This window comes from Psammomys obesus, unplaced genomic scaffold, assembly GCF_907164565.1.
Source record: "Psammomys obesus unplaced genomic scaffold, mPsaObe1.curated_primary_1811, whole genome shotgun sequence".
NCBI lineage: Eukaryota > Metazoa > Chordata > Mammalia > Rodentia > Muridae > Psammomys > Psammomys obesus.
The window spans coordinates 12,689,952-12,709,898 of NW_026596046.1; the positions used below are offsets into that span (position 1 = coordinate 12,689,952).

The window sequence follows — 19,947 nt, forward strand, 5'->3', positions numbered from 1 at the left end:
CATAACTGTAACTTTGCTACTGTTAGGAATTGTAATGTAAATATCTGATGTGCCACCTCCGTGAAAGGGTTGGTCAGCCCCAACCACTGGGGTAGGTGCTGGCCTGGTGTTTCCAGGGATCTACCTGTCTTTATCTCCTGGGCCACCATTATCAGGATTATTGGCATGCACAATGGCACCTAGCTTTTTACATGGGCTCAGGAGATCTGAATGAAGGTCTTCATTCTTGTGAGGCAAATGCTTTAATGACCAAGACATTTCCCTCACCCTGATGCTTTAGACCGTGTGTAGAGTCCTTAATGTGGTTTAGAGATGCAGAGACCTCTACAGCAATTCTACAGATGAGGGAAAACACCCACATTTTTTGAGCCCTGTTGTGGGGGGCTCTCAAGGGCAGGGTGTGGCCACCTGCCTTAGTATGGCTTGGGAACTCAGAACACCGGAGGTACTTAGCAAATGCCATTTTGTTGCAAAACTATCTGTGGAATGGTTCTACCACTTTCCAAAATGGAGGCTCTCTAGCTTGTTCGTATTTCATGTCTATCTGTCTCTCCAGCTGCTTGACCACTGAGGGCAGGGGACCTGATAATACATCTGTCTACGCTTCCAACGACACAAGAAAAAAAAAAATCAATATCATTCTTTCTATGGTGGTAGAAATTTTCAAGCTGTCACAGCTTCCCAGAAACACCCACCTGTTTTAAGTTGAAAGAGGGCTTCAGGCTTTCATCCGTGGCACCTCCACATCTATGTGTGTCTATTTACCATGAAACAGAAATAAGACAAGGATGCCCCTGCGCATCCACACACATGGACTGACCGGGGAGAGGGTTCTGAGATCTGCTCCACAGGGAACAGGGGGGATGATGGGGACTGAATACAAGTGCCGACTCTGGAGGGAGACACTTAAGCTGTGTGTTTCCTTTATTGTGGATGGGGTTTTTCCTCTCTCTTTTAACAATTACACAGGAATTAACAGCATTATAAAACTAATATATTAATATATGTTGAGATATTCAAAAGTTTCAATTTAGAAAACATAATCTTACTACTTAAAACTATATGGTACCATTTGGATGGTCATCCTCCCAAATATTTTTCCCTATGTTTACATGCTTGATAATCATCTAAATCCATTGGAGAGTGGGCCGCCATTGTCCCCACCACATGTCACGAGTCCTTTCCAAGTCTATGAATGTTCTTTCCAGAACTTTAAAGGAGGCCTGACTCCTACCAGGATTACAGACCGTCGCTGATGTAACTAATTCTCTGCTGTTGGACATTTGTGCTGATAGAAAAATGCTTTTTTCAAACCTCACATTTCCAGCCCTAGATCTTCGTGTCCATCCATGACCACAGACTTCCAGTGAGAGCTTTATGCTTACTCTTACTGTGCAGGACAGTTACCTCCCTTTCTACCCTCAGTTTCCATGTGATGTTCACTCAAGTCATTTTGATCTCAGCTTGGGCATGAGAAAAAAAGTGTGACACAGGTGGGGGCCAGGCCACCTGTTGGAAACCCAAGGTAAATAAATATATTTAAATAACTGGATAAATAATAAGAAGTAATATAAATAATAAATAATAAAAGGTAATGAAATAAAACAATTCAAGGTAAATAAAAATAACTGAGTAATTGAAATAAATATATTGGAAAGGCTGCAAGGTGATGGGTTTGTGGCCTCTTACTCCCAGCAGGCAGCTCAGAAATAAAGCATACCTCAGGCTGCTCGGGCTTTCTTAATGAGAGTTTTCTTGTCAGTTTGACATAAGCTAGTGTCATCTTGAAAGAGGGAATCTCAAATGCTTCTATTGGGTTGTCCTGTAGGCAAGTCTGTGGGACATTTTCTTCATAAATGGTTGATGTGGGAAGGCCCAGCCCACTCTAGGTGGTGTCACTCCCACATGGCCATGCACTGAATAAGAAAGCACACCAAGGAAGACTGTAAAAACAGTGTTCTCCATGGCCTGTACTTCAGTTCCTGCCTTCAGGTTCCCTGAATGATTGAGTGTGATCCATTTAAAACAAAGATATCCTTTTCTCCTCCAGGTTGATTTTGGCCATGGTTTTCATTACAGCAATAGAATGCAAACTAGTACCAAACCGCACCACTGCATTTTCTCTGTAGCTAATGAAAATTCAGTGTGACATGAGGCCCAGAGTTGGAATACATAACCCCTGTGACATCAGAGGGGTCTAGAATGATGGTGTCTGAACTTGGGAATAAAAAAATTCAGGTTCAAAGTGATGGTATGACAGACCCAGAATCACCAGAGAAAGGAGTCTCAGCGCAGGGCCGTCTGGATCACGTTGGCCTGTGTGCATGTCTGTGGGGAACTGTCTTGTGCTATTTGAAGTATGAAGACCCTCGCATTGTGAGCAACACTACTCCATGGGGTTTGAGCCCTTGGCAGTATGCAAACGGGACAGTGGGTAAGCTGAACACAAGCGTTGTATGCACCCATTCTCTCTTTGCTCTGCAAGGTGGATGAGGCCAGCTGCTTCATCCTTGACTTCTGGCAATGATAGACTGTAATCTGAAACTGTAAGCAAAATAAACCCCTTCTCCCCCTAAAATTGCTTGTGTCAGGGTGTTTCGTCGTTGCAACAGGAAATGGAAGTGGGACACTAATAAATAAACATGACAGGAAAGAAAAGAGGCAAATTCAGGAATTGGGACAGTTTCGCCGATCCTCACTCACCTGCTAATACACATCCAATTCATTATGGAGGGAATGAAGAGACAATACGTACCCAACAAACGAAGGAGGAGAAAAAGAACTCCCAGCGCGTAAGACTTGAGTTCAGGGCTGACTGTCCTACATAAAAAGAGATGGAGGGGAGAAAAAAATTATTCTTATCACTCCATTTTAATTAACAGTCCCAGAGTTATTTGTTGCTGCCCATCAGATCCTACCTCAGAAAATTACTAATAGGTTTTCTTCTTTCTTTTGCTAAAAGTCTGAAAATTGCCTGCAACTGTGGTGCCAAGATATGTTTAGGAATTAAATGCTTTTTTCCCTCCTTTAAATAACCTGAGCTAGAAAGACTGCATGCAAACTCTATCATGAAGTCTATATTTAGAGCAGCGTGCTTTAGTTCCAAAGAGGACACACCAAAAGTGTGTGTGTGTGGGGTATGTGCACGTGGGAGCAGCAGGTTAGCAAATTATTGAAGAGCAGCTGGAACCATAAACACCTTCAGTGTTCCCGGGTCACTTTGTAAAATCCACCAGATTTTCATTCACGGGCACTCCAGGTGAGCCAGCCTTGACCCAGGCATGTGCATCAACTTTTAGTACCTTGTAATCTTGAAAGGTTCTTTCTACTAGTCACCAGACGTTGCTTTGAATGACCCCAATCGTCCTGACATGGGTTTACCATGTGCAGTCCCTAAGAATGATCTTACACATTCTCTAGGGTGTAATGTTTCTTAAAAGTGAGGGTCACCGTAGAGGCGGGTTTGTGAGATTTTAGGTGGGTCCACACAGCAGATCACAAATCTCCCCCATAATTCCTCTGAAGCTTACAGCTGGGATTTATTCAATGCTTGCCTTCTCCCCTCATGGCTAAGGATGACTTGCATTGTGGTTACCTTTTGACCTCAACCTTACCTCTGCATCTAGCACCCAGCCTGTGCTGAGGGAACGCGTAAGTGGGTAGCAGGCTGGGCAGACGTCTCTAACACTGCACCTGTGGTTTTGTGGTGAAGGACTCTGAGGGAAAGAGACTGGACAATATACACATGGGTTTCCGGTTAATCAGAGTATCACCTCTTCCTATCTGTTGCTACTGTGTTTCCTTAGGGGACAGAGGGATGTGAGTGGCTATACTTCTTGGAAGACTTGGCTAGGCACGGAAGCCGTTCGCTGTGGTTGAACCTTAAACACAGTGGAGCATTTCAGTGTGACTGGAAGAGTAGAGACCAGAAGCACACAAAGCAGTGAGGGTGTAGGATCTGGGCCTGTATAAAGTAAAGGCCAGGGACAAAGTGACTACGGGATTATCTGCTATAACAGGTGCACCTCTGTCTGTTGATTGCCCTCCTTGCATGATGGTTATACAGGAGCCATTGTGGCCAGTGATTATGTGGGTGCTGGGGACCTAAAACAGGTCCTTGTGCTTACTTAATAAACACTTAACTGAGTGGTGTTCCTAGGCTTAGAATACTACTCTTAAATGACCCCAAGGCCGTTTACTCATCAACCCATTGGCAGTCATCCCGTGATCTCTGACTAGGTTGAGCCTTGGTGTGCATGCTTCCGGCTTGTTGTTGTAACGGGTCAAAAGTGACCATCAACCCAAAATTATAGACTGACTCTGTTTTCCTCAAATTTTTCTATTCAAGCCTAACACCTAAAGTGATAGTGGGACCTTTGAGAGGTGCTTAGATCCTGAGGGTGGGGCTTACATGAATGATGGATTAGTGCCCTTGGGGGAGGGGAAAGAGCCTAAGAGAGAGAGATCCTTTGTCTCTTTGCCCTCCTGTACTGAAGTGGCCCTTGCCAGTTAATAAAGCCTCGAGCTTTCATTTCTAGCCTCCAGACCCATGAAACTGTGAGAAACAAATTCCTATTGTTTGTAAACTACCATGTGTATGTTATTTTGCCATAGTCTGCAGAAGACAATGAAAGAGTAGTTTTTATAATCATTGGCAAATTCTAAGATTTTCCGTAAAGCAAAAAGGAACTATTCTTGAGGAATGCCCTCCTCTTTTTAATTATCGAGAGTGTGGGACAGGTGAGTGACCCCCAGGGCAGCCTGTTATGACTTCCATTGAATGCTGGGCTCAGGACTCTGGCTGACAAAGGCAGGTACTAGTTCCAGGTCATGACAGCTGCATCTCTGGGTAAAACTAGCGCTCTCTGGAAGATGCACATCACACAAGCCAAGTTCCTTGTGTTGTTACTGCCTTCATTTGAAGGTTTAGCTTAAAAGACACATAAATAAAGGCAAATCTCCTTATCAAGAAAACATGTTGCTATAATGAGCTAGACTATTTATCACTTGAAATGTGATTTCCTTTCAGCTGCCGTGTCACTGGGAACAAAGTGAGGAAGGTGCTAAGATCTTTCTTCATATCCTGTGGAGAAACTGGTTCCCGTAAGAACTGCAGAGCTTAGTTATGAAGAAATGGAGGGTTCAGGCAGGATGTTATTGAAAGATCCAGGGAAGACCAGAAATGCGGGCTCAGGATCATTAAATTACTGGTGGTGAGACCTTGGGAGTACTGCTTAGTCACTTGCTGGGCCAGTTTCTTCATGTGTAAAAGGGGGATATTTACAGGGGTGTGGACACAGTCATTTTAAAAAGGAGCCCAGAACTGTGCCTTAACATCAGCCAATTGAGTATCTGCTTTCCTGCTACCTTTTCAGCATCCTTTTAAGATATACTGTATGTGTGGGCATGACCACACACACATACATGTGTGTGTGTGTGTGTAGAAACCAGAAGACAACTTCAATATCATCCTTATGAATGCCATCCATCTCCTTAGAGACACGTCTCTCATCTGCCACAAGTGCATCAAATAGGTTAGGGTGGCTGGCCAGTGAACCCCAGGGAGCCTCCTGTCTCCTCTTCTCCGCTGTTGGGGTTACAAATGTGCCTCACCACGCCTGGCATTTTTACAGGGGTCCTGAGAACTGAACTGGGGTGTTGGTGCTTGTGATACTACTACATTACCGGGCAAGTCTCCTCCCCAGCCCCGCTTCCTTTAGCGCTTCTACCGGCAACCTCTGACCAGCATCAGAATGAACCACCAATTTGGGCCAGGGCTGGTAATTATCTGCCGTGGTCGGCCTGCATGGGATATCCCGGTTCCTACCTAGAATTTCTGTGAGGGCAAGCTGGACTAGGAAAGGGGTGGGATGACATGCTACAATGCGAACAAGAACATGTACCTCTAGGTAAACAGGGGTTCATAGATGTATGTGGTCAGCACAGGCCACTGAGACTATCCGCTCTTGATCCATTTAAAGGTCTTGTAGTTTTGAAAAACTACGAGACCTGCTTATCAAGTTGAGGATTAGAAACAGCTAAAATTTCCACAGCCAAAGTTTTGCCACCTAGAATCTAGAGGCTGGGCCTTTGTGGGAACTCACAGGGAGAGAAAGCAGTGGATCAGTCACTAATAATGGTGGCAAGGATCCTTCTTTCTGCTGCTTCCTGGAGACTCCTGTGTGTGAATATTACGATACAGTTTCATGAGAATTTCTAATGAAAAACAAACGGCTCCTAACACAGCCGCCATAAACCCATACATGAAACCTGATGGGTTTTGTTCATATGCATATGATACTTAATCACCTTCCAAGTATAGTTTTAAATTCAATGGCTCATTTCATAAACACTTCTTACATTCTTAAGATTTTTCATTATTCCTTTGAACTGCAGTTCCATAATTTAACTCACAACTTCAATTCAGGTGTTTCTGCCATTATAGTTAACATTGTAATAAAAAAAAATCTGTCTGTATTGAGGTCTTTTTTTTTTTTTTTTCTTTGTACAGAGGCATTTTCTTGAGATAAATGGCCAGGAATGGTGGTAGGTTACTGTAGAGGCCTGAATATTTTTATGGCTCTTGACTCACACTGGCATATTGCATTTCTGAAAGGACTTACAGGCTTTTCAAGGCCACCAGTAAAAACTGACTCAACTTGATTGACCACAGCCATACAGAGCGCCGCGTATGGATTTGTCAAAGTTCCTAAGTATAAGATGGCAATTTGCTATTGTTCCCTTAATGCCTCTGTACATTCATAAGCCACTGCTAATGACCATCTGGGTGACACTAGTGCTTCCTATAAATTTACTTCCAGGGCAGTTGCCAGCAAAGAACGGGAACCGTGGTAGGGAGGCCTCCAGCAACAGGGAAGCTGGGTATAGCAGCTGGTATTGTGCAAGGAATCAAGGTGGTTCCAAGCACCTCATTTCTAACCCAGCCCTGGGCCTTGAACTGCCTGGCTTATGCATCTAGTGAGGTGAGCCTTTCTGTGGGATATGTTCTTTCTTTGGGTCTAGATGGACACTAGGGTATGTATGGATCATTGCTCTTCTAGGCACCTCGGTCAAATCAAGATAGCAACAGCATTGCCAATGATGAAACTTGCTCAGAATATTGCTCAATGATTCATCTTGGGGGCCCTTCATCCACCTCCAGGCCGGCTTCCCAGAGACAAGGGGCTACAAAATTCTGGGTGTCTCACTGCAACCATTTACTCACATAAAAGCAATCGCCACCTGCGTGCCACAGGATCCTTGGCATGGTTAACCTCTCATGTTCTAGAGTGGTTTGCACACATGACCTGAAGGCAGGCAGGCAGGCAGGACGAGTGCTCTTATCTATGTAAGAGAGTCAGAAACAAGTTTTGGGACCATGTTGTGTCCGAGGGCATATGGCTGATTGACAGAAGGACAAGGCTTAGACATAACGACTTGGCTAGTTTAATGCCATTTTTGAGCGTGTGTGTGTGTGTGTGTGTGTGTGTGTGCATGTGGGTGTTATAAGCATATGTGTGGAGGGCAGAGGATAGCCTAGAATGTTGTACCACAGGATCCTTCCACTATTGGTTTTGAGACAGGGTCTCTTTCTGGCCTAAAACTTGCCCGAGCTAGAATAACTGTCCTGCAAGCTTTCAGGGACCTGCCTGTCTCTACCTTCCGTTTCATAATCATGGTGGTTATACGCAAGCTCTAGGTCCAGGTTTATATATGGGTTTTGGGAATGAACTTGAGCCCATGCTTGTGAGGCAGGTGCACCAACCAGGCCATGTCCCCAGCCCAATATTTTCATTTTATTGCACCAACAATGCCTCTTGACAAGATCAGTGTGCAATGCTTTTCAAAGTCGCCTGAATTCCTGGGAGGCTATGAAAGCAGCCATCTGTTGCTGTCCTGTTGTGCTATGAAGTCCCAGTTGACGGAAGGCTTGTAATTGATTCCTCTTAGCCTAGAGCAGCCCCATCTCAACTTGCTTGCAAGACTCACACAGTTCTGATGCTCGGGGACCCTGAAGCTGTGTGTCAGGTGGAGGGGAACAGGCTGGGCTGACTCCCAGGTCCTTGGGGCTCAGTGGACAGCTTACCTGATGAGGATGATGACAGAGGGCGTTTGGGCCATGGCTCCAATCAAGCTGCACACACACATCACACAGAGGAAGGTTAGGAAGGCCTCTTGGCACCCAGGACTGGGACATTTTCCCGGAACCACAGTGGCGTTCTCAGGGGGAACAGTGGTGAGGCATGCACAGCCTGTGAAGTTCTGAAAGGGAAGGTTCAGATATTTCAACTGGGGGTGTCTCTGGTTTCCACACCCATGGCAATCCATCAGCTAAGCTGTCACCGCCTAATTATACATGGTATGGCATTCCATTAATTGGGCCTGAATAAACGAGTTAGCTTTTTAAGGAGGCTGCAAAAAACACAGGCAAATAAAGTAATATTTATGGGGAGGAGAGCTGGATTTCCTGTCTCCTGTGTATTTCATTTCCATTCTCAAGAAACCTTCAGTAAGCTGCAATGTAGATAAATGTGCCCCCCCAATACAATTAGAGAGGAAATTGTGCTTCCACAATATGATAAAACATTGCCAAATTAACATCGTAATTACTTGCCAATTTGTCTTCCCTTTATGCAGTTATAATTACACCGAAGTGTATTAAAAGAAGTAAATCAGGTAACCCACATACTGTTGCTGGTTCAGTGCCTGGCATGGCACTCAGAACAAAGGACACATGCTGTCATGCATGAAACCATTGCGCCTGGGAGACCCTGATGGTGGAAGCCGACGGAAAACTTGTCCAGTGGCTGAGGTAGCAAAGGGAGCTAAGAGATTCTAGGCAGCAGTAGCTGACACCAGCTCACAGGGAGCGGAGCGAGAGCCTGATGGGATACATTTATTAATATATGATCAGAGAGAAGAAAGGGAAGCGACCACGTTCCATTTGATCTTCTGAGGGGCTCTGGATCAGCAGCCCCCATTCCCATGCAAGGTTTGCTCTCGTTTCTCCTGCAAGCTTGCTAGCTTGCTCCAGGAATTTCTGATGGCAGAGGGAGGTGCAGGGGCTGGAGGAGGCTGTTCAGAGTGCCAAGCCAATTAAGGTTCAATAATAATAGTGCAGAGGCTTTAATGAATACAAAGTGAAAACAATCATAAATGATTCATTGCCTCCCTTTCCAGAGCTGATTGGCTTTCTGAGCGCATGCCCAGAGGGTAAACACTCCTGAGGGGTCAGGCAAACTCCCCATAAAGCCTGTTTCTCTGCCCTTCTCCCTTCACATTTGTTCCTCTCCTCTTCTTCCAGCTCTCCCTTTCTTTGACTACAGGATATAGTACAGATAGGGGGTAGATTGTCCCATAAGAGATAGCTTCCTGGGTGTCCCAAACCCTCTATGTTCACCGTTATTAGGGCAGCCATGCATAGCAGTGTGGGGCAGATGGTACCTGCTGGCTGTACATCTTCTAAATGGTGTGCCCAGGGTAAGCATCTGTGTGAGTGGTCTTCTTACATACCTGGGTATGTATGGCAATTCCCAGGGCCTAAGGCCTGACAGCAACCCCCACACCCCATCTCCCAAACCCCTTACCCTATACCTGGAGACTCTACCTGGCTTTTCCATAACACCTACGATAGACACCACATCCCTTTACTAGCCCTCCAGCGGAGCAGCTCTAGCTTCCATCTAGCTCCTCAGGCCTCTCCTTAGATACTCCATTCTGGTCCTGATGGATAACAGCTTCTCATATTTTGCAGTCAGTCCTAACTCACCATGGAGCTAGTTCATTTCCTCTTACCTCACTCCTTCTACAGCCTCACTGCTTCTATTCTATCCCACTTAAATAGCTCCAATTTCTGTATTCAGCCCTTTCTTTTCTAGATGCACATATAAGCTGTTTTCCTGACCAAGTCCAGATGACACTTCTTAGCACCAAATTCCTTTGCTTTACTATCTCTCCTCTTAGTAAGGTCCATCAACTTCCCAGGAACCAGACGGTAATTTTGACACCAGGAGGAAACTCTTTTCCTCCTGACTCTAAGGCTAAACGAAAAGAGCCAATTGTAGTTTTGTTACTGATTTACTGTCACTTTTACTAGACAGGATATGGCTTACAACAGACACTCAGAAAATGTTTTGAATGAATACCTAAGTCCTGATGCCCTCCATATCCTAAAAGGGTCTCAACCCTGTCCCAGGTCCAGCTGCACTTATCACTCTCTTTGATCGCTGTAGTAGCTTGGCTGGGAAAACATTTGTGAATGGGGACCTTCCAACCACATGGACTTAGAATGACCAAGTATAAATGGGGAACAGTTCCTGGTGGGCTGTCTGACTGAATACCTCATGAACTGAGTGCTGGCTTACATGGCTTCTTGGGAAACACTTGGAGACATGACAGGTGTACTATGACTCAGTGATCAGGCCAGAACCCTGTGAATAAGCCATTTATTCACAGATGACTCATTACCTTTGCTTGGTTTATCAACCTTGGTGTCTTTATCTGTTTTATTTTGGACCTATACTTGAGCTATAACCCATTACATTACATTTGCCAAAAAATAAGGTCAATGGGGAGATAGCTTAGTTAGTAAACTGCTTAGTGCTCAAACATGGGGACCTGCATTAATATAGATATTTACATAAGACATATATTTTATATGTGCATGTGTGTGTGTGCGCATGCATGTGTGTGTGTGTGTGTGTGTGTGTGTGTGTGTGTGTGTGAAGGCCACAGAGATGCTACATGTGTCGTATTTTGGTTGCAGGTCATCCCATGAAGTCAAGTGAGTAACATAACTCAGTCATGTCAGTGCTCGAAACATTTTGGATTTTGGCATGCTGTATCTCACATTTTCATGTTCTTACAGATTTTCAGTGCATCTCTAAGACCCTACTCTGTTCCTGTGCTTTAGATTTTTAGTGAAGGATTTACGCTGGGCCTTTTTCCATCCTAAGAAAGAAAAGTACTTTCTTACAGCTGTACAGTCCTCTGTCACATTAGCCTGATAGAGTCTGTTAAACCAGAAATAGTGAAACACTCAGATAGCCATCAGTTCTTGCAAGCCATCGTCGGGTCATGTTATTCATCTGTCACTTTGGCCTGGCCAAGCCTATCTGCTGGGTAAGTTCTTATGAAATTTGCAGGCTAGCTTCCTTCTGTCATCTTGTTCAACAAGCCTGTCAGGCCTTCTCTGTGAGCACAGTGGCCCTCTCATTATCCACGTGAAGGATGGCACAGTATTTTAATGACAGGAAAAGTAGATACTGATCCCTCACACTGTGACAGCAGACAGACAATTCAACTCTCTGAGGACAACAGGGACTACATTCCTTCCCAGAAAAATCATACAGTGAGAATATACTGCCTTGAAATAGGGGTAAAAAAAAAAAATCCCCATTGACAAAAGAGCTTACTCCTGTAATCCAGTACTTGAGAAAAGTACATAGTAAGTTTGAGGTTATCCTGGGGTAACTGAAAGAAAGACATGGGGGGGGGTGAGGAGGAGGATGGAAGGAGGACAGAGAAAGAGAGGGAAGAAGGGAGGTAGAAATCAGCCTCTAGCCAGATTGGGAGTCATGAATGAACAGGGAATCTAGTACATTTTCTCACTAACACACAGGATCTGGCAGAGAAAGCTCTAGAGTGCATACCCATCATTCAGTCCATAGGACCAGTGGGGCTTTAGTGTATAATCTGAATTAAATTTCCTATTAACACTAGCTGGAGGGACATCCCCAACTACCTATCTTTAATATAACTACGTGTGTGCGTGCATGTGTACCTACATGCATGTACATGCATTAGTCAGAGGAGAGCATCAGGTGTCCTGATCTATCGTTGTGTGCTGTAATATCTTGACATAGAGCCTCTCACTGAACCTAAACCTTGTTGCTTTTGCAAGCCTGGCAGGTGAGTGAATGCCAGTGGTTCAGCTGTCTCTGCTTGCATTGGTGCTTGGGTTACAGGCATGCACCAGGCTTCACTGTGTTGATGTGTGCTCTTGGCGTTCAGGTTCAGGTCCTCATGATTGCGCGGTCAGAGCTGTTACTCATTGTGGCATCTCCCCAGCCCAGGAAGCATCTCTCTTGATCAAATTTTACTAATGTCTCAGGATCCATATGCAAATGTTATAACGTCTATCACCCTAAACCTGAAACTATCATAAAGGAATTTCAGACAAGGAACAGTCAACTGCATGCACCGTCTACTGGCAGGCCGAGAAGTGGGTGAAGAGAAGGCAAAGGGGAAGGGAAGAAGTCTCTTGTCTTCCTACATGCTGATTTTAAATCATGTAAATGTACTATATTTTAAAAATCGAAGACTCCACTACAAGTGAAAACACAAAAGAAATCAGGGAGTCTGCAATAGTCTATGTCTCCAAGTTACATCATGATTCCACATTCCACCACTGACTTCCACTGAGAAATGTTCCTATCACATGCAAGGCTGGGAACAAATAATCACAATAAAAGCTGGAGACCATAAATGCAAAAACAATTATTCTCCGGGTCTTGGATTTTTTTTTTTAACTGATGAAGGAAATGGCAAGCACACTAACTATTTTGACAGCTCATCCTACAAGAACAAGACACTCATCAGCCGTGTTTTACAAATCTTGGCAAATGAAGTTGCTTCTGTTTTTGTTCCTCCCATCACTCAGAAGTGATGGGTCATTTCTTATGAATGGGACGGAAGAAATGGATTCCCAGGCTGACAGACTACTTTTGTCAGAGCGTGGTGTGGGAGGGATGATGTCATTGGTGGTAAAGCCTTGAAGAAAAAGTGAGAGGCATGAGGCCAGCCTCATTACTCTGGAAGCATTACCATACTGAGAAGACTTGATTGTTCCCCAATTTCTGGTCCAGAGGGATTTTTCTAGCAGGAGTGCCAAGAAAGCCAGGCTCCCTCCTGATCCTGCCAGGGAGACTTTCTTTTTCTTTTCTTTTTTTTTTTAAATTAATGTATTAATTATTACTATTTTCAACAATAATGACGTGGTACAGTGTCGACTACAAAAGAAGCAGTAATAAGCAGCAGAGGGATGTGTTGGAGCTTCAGTGAGTCGTGAGGAATCCAGGCACAGAAAAAGATGCTGTCATTCTCAGAGAAATGTCCCTGTCTCCTGGAGGTCGTGTCACCAGTCCTTTGCCTCTTCATTATTAGGATGCCAGGAACAAAACCTAAGCTGGTATTTCTAGGCAAAAGACTTTGTTCCTCATTATGAAAAACTCAAATGACCTCTCACCACCTCCCAGCAGAGGTATCTGAAAAAAAAATGCAGGGATAAAGACACTCCCTCCTTTCCCTATAAGGTCACCAACTGAAAAAAAATGGCCGGGAGGAAAAAAATGTCATAGTGAAGGCAAGACCCTGTCTCCCTGCACCTTTCACGGGTAGCACCAGAGGTAGGGCCTATCTCAAGAGTGCTGACTTACCTCCTGGTGGTAACCCCACCCCTCACCAAGGGGCTGCTCTTTAGGGAGCAGGGAGGGCCACTTAGGATCTCCCACCACATGTGGGACACAGAAGACAGCATTGGAAGGGGAGGATGTGACTGTAGGTTCAAGTGAATCCCAGACCCTGTGTTTCTCTCTCTCTCTCTTGTATTCTGTCTCCTGATGTCAGATCCTGCCATACTAGTTTAAACATCTAAATATATTTATTATTACTATTTTGAAATATTTTTATTATGTAGTACCCAGGCCTAGTGGAAGTCAGGAAAGCACCTTCTTAACTGATACACATCCCTAGCATAACCCAGTAGACTTCTGCAGGGATGTCCTTCCAGGCCCTCCCAGCAGGCAAATGCCTGCTCACCCTCAGGAGAAAGGCCTGCCCTGGTATAAACAATACTCTCTCCTTCCAGCCAGTTTCACATAGAAACTGGAGCTAATTTCTCCCCTACGGGCCATAACTTCACCAGGCCACTAAGTGGTCTACCTAGCCACTTCCTTATATTTAAATATATTTTCCTTTAACCTTTTAATATTGGAGCTTAAAAATAATAAAGCTTTTCCTTATTGAAAAAAACATTGTGTGATTATTTGGGGCAATTCCAAAATATGTAGAAAATCTGAAAGATATTGACAAAAACTACTGTCTTAATTCTCAGTCAGAGGCAGTCATCTGTGGGTACAAGCACCTGCTTATCTGCTCATCCGCTCATCCAGCTTTTTCTTCATGTTTGTAAGGGCAGATGTATGTGTACATACAGGTAACACTCTCTTCGTCATGTTCAACTTTATTTATGGTTTTGAGGCTGGGTCTCTCACTGGACCTTAAGCTCGCCAGTTTGGCTCCTCAGAGATCCTCCTGTCTCTGTATTATTGCATTTTGGTACTTTCTTGTATACACCCCCAGAAAACACCATAGTAGATTTTAAGGTAAATGCAGGCCCTGGACCTGATTCATCTCCGTGACGCCTAGCACAGGGCCTGCGATGTAGCAGGCGTCATAGCTGGTAAGGCTCTAGGAGGGCTTTATTTGAGTATCCCCAGGGTCCTTCTAGGAAGTCGTTGCTAGGATGAGCATGGACTGTTAAAGCAATGTTGGATCTGGACCACGCTATAGGAAACACTTTCCCAACTCAAGTCTGTGGGGTCAGACAGAGGAATATACATCGAAGAAAAAGCGGTTGAGGCATGAGGGTGTCCGTTGGTGAGGACTGTGGCTACACAGAGAACAGTGAAGGACAAGCCACATCTTGGCTGCAGAACATCCATTGGCTACAGTCTAGCTTTCTCACGAGGCCCATATCTAGACTCATATATAAAACCTCCAAGCTAAACGCTCAGTTTAATCTGGCTCAGGCCACCAGGAATACATCCTAATTAGCATGCATTGGCTGCTTGGGCTGTACAGGCGACACAGCAATTGTGACACTCAATCCAGCAGGTGAGGAAGACAGGGCATCGGCTCAGAGGCTGTGGATCTCACAGCATGCCTCATCCCATCTAGGGCTGTATTGTCTCCAGGGTTACCTGGCCATTTCCGAGGACCTCTATGGTAGTCAGATAAAGGTGGAGGTCTGGTGGCTAACCATCCCATGGGGCACTACACAGCTCGTAGGGATTGAGAATTGTCTACCTAAAAATAGCCTCAAAGCCAAGGTGGAGAAACAGTCTACTAATCACAGTGTTTTCCAACTCTGGTCATATCCTAAGAATGCTTGGGAGGCTTAAAAGTCACATGCCAAAAAAATAAGGAAGGAAGAACCTCTGAGTAGGTATTGTAAATGTCTGCAGGGATTCTAAAATGTAGCTGGATTAAGACCTACGAGGTGGCATCCCCAACTCTGAGAATGCCCCACGATAGAATCCACCTCCTTGCTGAGAACCCACAGGATGCTTTTCTCAAACAGCACTTGGTAAATGTCGTGTGGCCTGGGTAGGGGTAGATCAGCCATCTGTCATCTATGCCCTCCAAACTGCCATGCTTGGCTTACGTTGACTTTTAACCTATTGGTGCCTAACAAAAATTGTTTTGTTTGTTTGTTTGTTTGTTTTTCCTCCTTGAGTCAATTATTCAGGCCATCAAAGGGACATAATTTCCGGCATACACACATGCTTTCTGCTAGAATAATTACTTCTGAAAGCGAAAAGTAGGCAAACACTCTGAGCGATTTATTCACACCAAAGGAGGCTGATAAAATTAACTCCATTTTTTTGTCACCCCACCACCACCACGGACAGTGACAAGATTTAGAAATGCAACAGCAAATGTGGGCTAGGAACTTCTACTGTCATCGCTTGAGAAATGAAAGAGGAAACTTAAAAACAAACAAACAAAACCCAAAGAAGACAGTAAAGACAGGGATAGCTGATGCTTTCATTAGCTGTCTTCGTTTTCATTAGCATCTCAGTGATCTGACTGGTTGACTTGTTTGGATCTAAGGCATGTCTGGAGCAGACTATGGTGAGACCTGAATAAGGATAAAGGTGCGTACCTTTAAATTAGAACTATCCCATCTACCTGCTTGCCAGCTGCTGCCTAGGAGTGTTACTGTCTGGAGTCACCTGATTGAGGTTGCATAGGAGTACCCATGGACATTTAGGAAGTCTGAGCTTTTACCCAGAGCTCTATCTGGCACTGAGTGGCCACAGATCTCCAACACAGCCCTATCTCTTGCAGCCTGGTGAGGAACAGAGATGCCTAAGCAAATGAGCTGTTGGGACAGATGGGCTTTGAATCTTGCCAGGTGAGAACAGGAGTGGTGGAAGTTGGAAGGGCATGAACATTGATTGTCTTGAAATAAGTGCTGAGGTAGGAGACAGCTCTGTAGGAGCAGGGAAAGGGCAAAGATAGGCTAAGCCCTGGCGGGGAGGCAAGACAGGACTCAAAGACACAGAGACTCTTCTATCTAGAAGGAATGACATGGGCAAAGCTCCGGAGACAAAGGAGAGCTTAGCTGCTGGGAGAGTTTCGCTAAACAAGTGGCTGGATGGGAGATGGGAAGAGAAGGGACATTGAGGCAGGAGAGGCAGCTAGGGCAGACATGAAGCATAATTGTGTTGAGTGTGGGGAGTGTGCAGAAAGACAGTTTCATGTAGGTGGGCATCTTGAAAATGAGCAGCAGAGTGGAGAAAAAGATTCTGGGTTTGGCCCAGAGGGCCCCAAAGGCCACTAAATTCTACGGTATGATCCTGGTGGGCTAACACAGTACTGTATGGAATAGTGCAGACAGAGATCTAGACAGTGCAGAAGGGCCCAGGAAACTGATGGGGAAAGGCTGAGGCCACACCAAGACAGCCTGCTCTCTAGAGACAGGGAAAGAAGCCATGGAAATAGGAGAGGCCAGGAGACCCTTCATGTGGAGAAGAGTTGTACGGAATATCTAGAGACCAGAAGGAAACAAAGCTAAAAAGAGAGAAGAGGGGTTGGAGGGGGAAGGGAGTCCCACACCAGGAATATAAGCCTTTGTTTGGCATTTCTTCAAAATACTGCTGCGGAGATTTTAAAGACTCAAACTGCCTTTTGCTCATTTTTGGACGTCATCCCAAGATTCCTTTTGACTTGAGGCCAAGCTTGAGTCAAACAGTTCACATGCCACCAATGAAGCAGGGAAGACCCATTACCTGGCCTGAACCAGGCCCTTGGCCTGAAGCTCCTGCAAGGTCTACAGCAGCCTTTTTCTTTTTTCTTTTCTTTTCTTTTCTTTTTGTTTTTTTAAAGGCTCAACTACCACAAGGACCCCATTTAGGATGAACAGGATTCTATCTCCAAGTCCTTCCTCTGGTAGCTGGAAGCCAGGATTACCCAGAGGATTGCCTCAGTGGGGAAGGAGTGCAACCCCATGGTCATCCCTGTAGGCTAGGTGAGGCTCCATGTTACAGAATGGAGAGCAGGTGTCTGGGCAATGAGTATCAACCCTAGCCCACTGTCCTAGAATGACATCGTGGAGCTCTTCAGCTTCTGAAGCCTCAAGTAAACATGCAGGATTGAAGAGGCTGTTACTGAACAAATACCTTATTCATGCAAGATCAGAGGAAAGGCAGGTTCTTCAGGTTTGGGTCAGTGTGCCCCAAGAATAAAGGCTGTTGGGTCTCAGGACATGGCTACTCTGAATCACTTAAGTTTTCATCACCGCACAATGGCTGAGGTGGAGTGTTAACAGAACTGTCTGGATATTAAAATGTCAATGAGGTTGTTCTTATGAGAAATAATAGCTGCTGTTTTTATTTGAACCGCTCCCTGGGTCCCAACCCCCTTTTAATATTTATTTCTACTCACATAAAGAAATTGCTTTATCATCTAGTTTATAAATTCGGGTCCTCCCAGCCCCCAATCTGTGATGATTTATTTTCTTTATAGAAAATGTTAATAACTGGCCAGGAATCTAGATCTTAAAAGCAAGCAAAAATGAAATCTTTGAAAATGAAAACAAATGATTTATTATTATTTTTTTCTTTCAGGGAACTGCTGCTTTTTTAAGATGCAGGAGGCAGGGCAGTGAGGAAATAAATGGCTGAATCGCTTTCCTGAAGGCAGCCCCCATGGCAATTATCTTTTCCTTCCCATCAGTGCACTGCATGAGAAATTCTGAAGTACTTCTGGGGCAATAGTGTCCCTAGGTCAAGATACCCAAAGATTAAAGACAGTCACTGCTAGAAGATGGCTAACAGTGAAGGAGACACACACATCCAGGAAGGAACAGGTGCCTGAAGGCTCTAAGGCAAGAACTCCAAAGGGAAAGAAAGACAAGGGAGCATTTCAGAGTAGCAGGCATTGGAATGGGGTACTGAGGGGTCAATAGGAGGTATCCAATGGAAGAGAAAAATACAGAAAGAAATAGAATGCTGGACAGCTATCTAGAGGGAAAGAAGGCAGCTGGAGATGTGAGGTGAAGACACATGTGGACCAGGATCAGTGTCCTACAGGAAGGCTAGCTGGGTGACGACTGCACGGGTCTAAACAAGAGAAGGGGACCCCCTGTTCTAGGGCAGTAGTGGTATGATGTAGACAAAGAACAGGTGCAAGAGGAGCCTGGAAGGTGGGAAAAGGGGCTGCCTAGCGGTCACTTGGCACCCGGTATTCACCCCGAGAACGTGGCAGGCTGGCAGCCAAATTAAAAATTCATGTGAAGGGGAAGAAAAAGCAAAAGCATGGTGGGAGGAGAGAAGGGGTGAAAGACATTTAATTCGGAAGAAAGGCAAAGAGAACCGAGCAGGGATGAGGCTGAGTCTCAGGCTTCTTCCATCTTTCCCGTTTCTATATAGTTCTGTGGTGGACAGCTCACTACTGCACACAGCCTTATTCCCTGCCACCTTTTGCAAGTATCTTGTGCCACAGCTGCTTTTCCAGCTGCATAGACATAGTTGCCTTTGATTTTTACTTTCAGTTGCCCCATGAAGTATCTCAGGAACCAACCTGAATCAGCAAAGGCCTGAGGAACTGCCTTGGCAGAGTCTTCGTTAGATCAGCCACAGCAAGGCAAAAAGATGAGACTGCCCACTCTGGCCCTTGACTGGACTATGAGCAGCCATGGCTGCCTGAGTCCCTCCCTCTCCCCTGTATCCCAGAGGTTTTCAATTACCGTGCTATTGCAGCCAGCAAAGCAGGCTGACAGGTAGGTGACGCCATCCGCCCCACACACTGGAGTGAAGGAATCGGTCTGACATTCACAGTTGTTGTTGCACTGAGAGTAGGGGTCCAGGGCCGAGCCACGTGCTGAGCTGGAAGAGAAGGGTTAAGGGGACACATCAGAAGCAGGGCCATCAAGATGGGATGGCAACGGCGATAGCACTCCGCTGTGATGGGAAACGTGGTGCCCTCCTTCAGAGCACTGACCGGCCAGGCTTCTACTCTTCCCATCTCGTCCCTGGCTGAACTGCATGTGCCTGTCTTGACTACTGCCCTGAGTGCCCAGACTGTACCCCTTGAAACAGTGCTGGGTTGGGTAGCTGGTGGTATGGCCTTTGGGCTTCTCCCAAAGTGAGGAGTATCTTGCATTTTGTAACCATGTGCCCTTTGACCTGAAGGCAGCTGGGGCCTAGTTCAGGGTTATTCCCTCCGGGACACTTCTCGAGATGGCTGCAGTCCCCGCTACACCTAACTACTCCTGCGCTGCTGGATACCTCACTCCCCTCGGCTCGTTTCTCCCTCTCCTGCATGCAGAATGCCCAGCTTGGCTTCACCCCTCTGACTGGTTCAATATCCAGAGCCACAGAATGAATGCTAGCTAGGGTACGCTTGCCTCTATACTACAAAGAAGCAGCCACCACCAAACTGGGAACAGACACCCAGGGAGAGCCCAGTCTGCAGCCCCAGAAGGAGGAAGCGACTTCAGCGGCCTCATTTTCTGCTCTGTCCTCAGGCTCAGAGCACTTCCTGGCAACACGGGTGACACGGGGACACCTGGCTGTTGAAGAAATTCTCTGTGTCGTTTGGTCTGTTCTCCGTATAACCCCACAAACTTTATCAAACGGGAAATCGAGGCTGGGGCAGGTG

The 19,947-nt window shown here is 45.5% G+C and overlaps 1 protein-coding gene across 3 annotated transcripts in view; it reads right to left on the reverse strand.

Annotated features, from left to right (window-relative positions):
• The window catches only part of Slco3a1 (solute carrier organic anion transporter family member 3A1), a 279,274-nt gene that overhangs the window by 19,366 nt on the left and 239,961 nt on the right, over window positions 1-19,947 (reverse strand). For all 3 annotated transcript variants that reach the window (XM_055623272.1, XM_055623273.1, XM_055623271.1), the window contains exons 7-9: window positions 19,034-19,172; window positions 8,087-8,262; window positions 2,756-2,820 (exon numbers count right to left, since the gene is read on the reverse strand). In XM_055623272.1, the coding sequence (XP_055479247.1) occupies window positions 2,756-2,820; window positions 8,087-8,262; window positions 19,034-19,172 (380 nt within the window). The remainder of the gene's footprint in view (window positions 1-2,755; window positions 2,821-8,086; window positions 8,263-19,033; window positions 19,173-19,947) is intronic.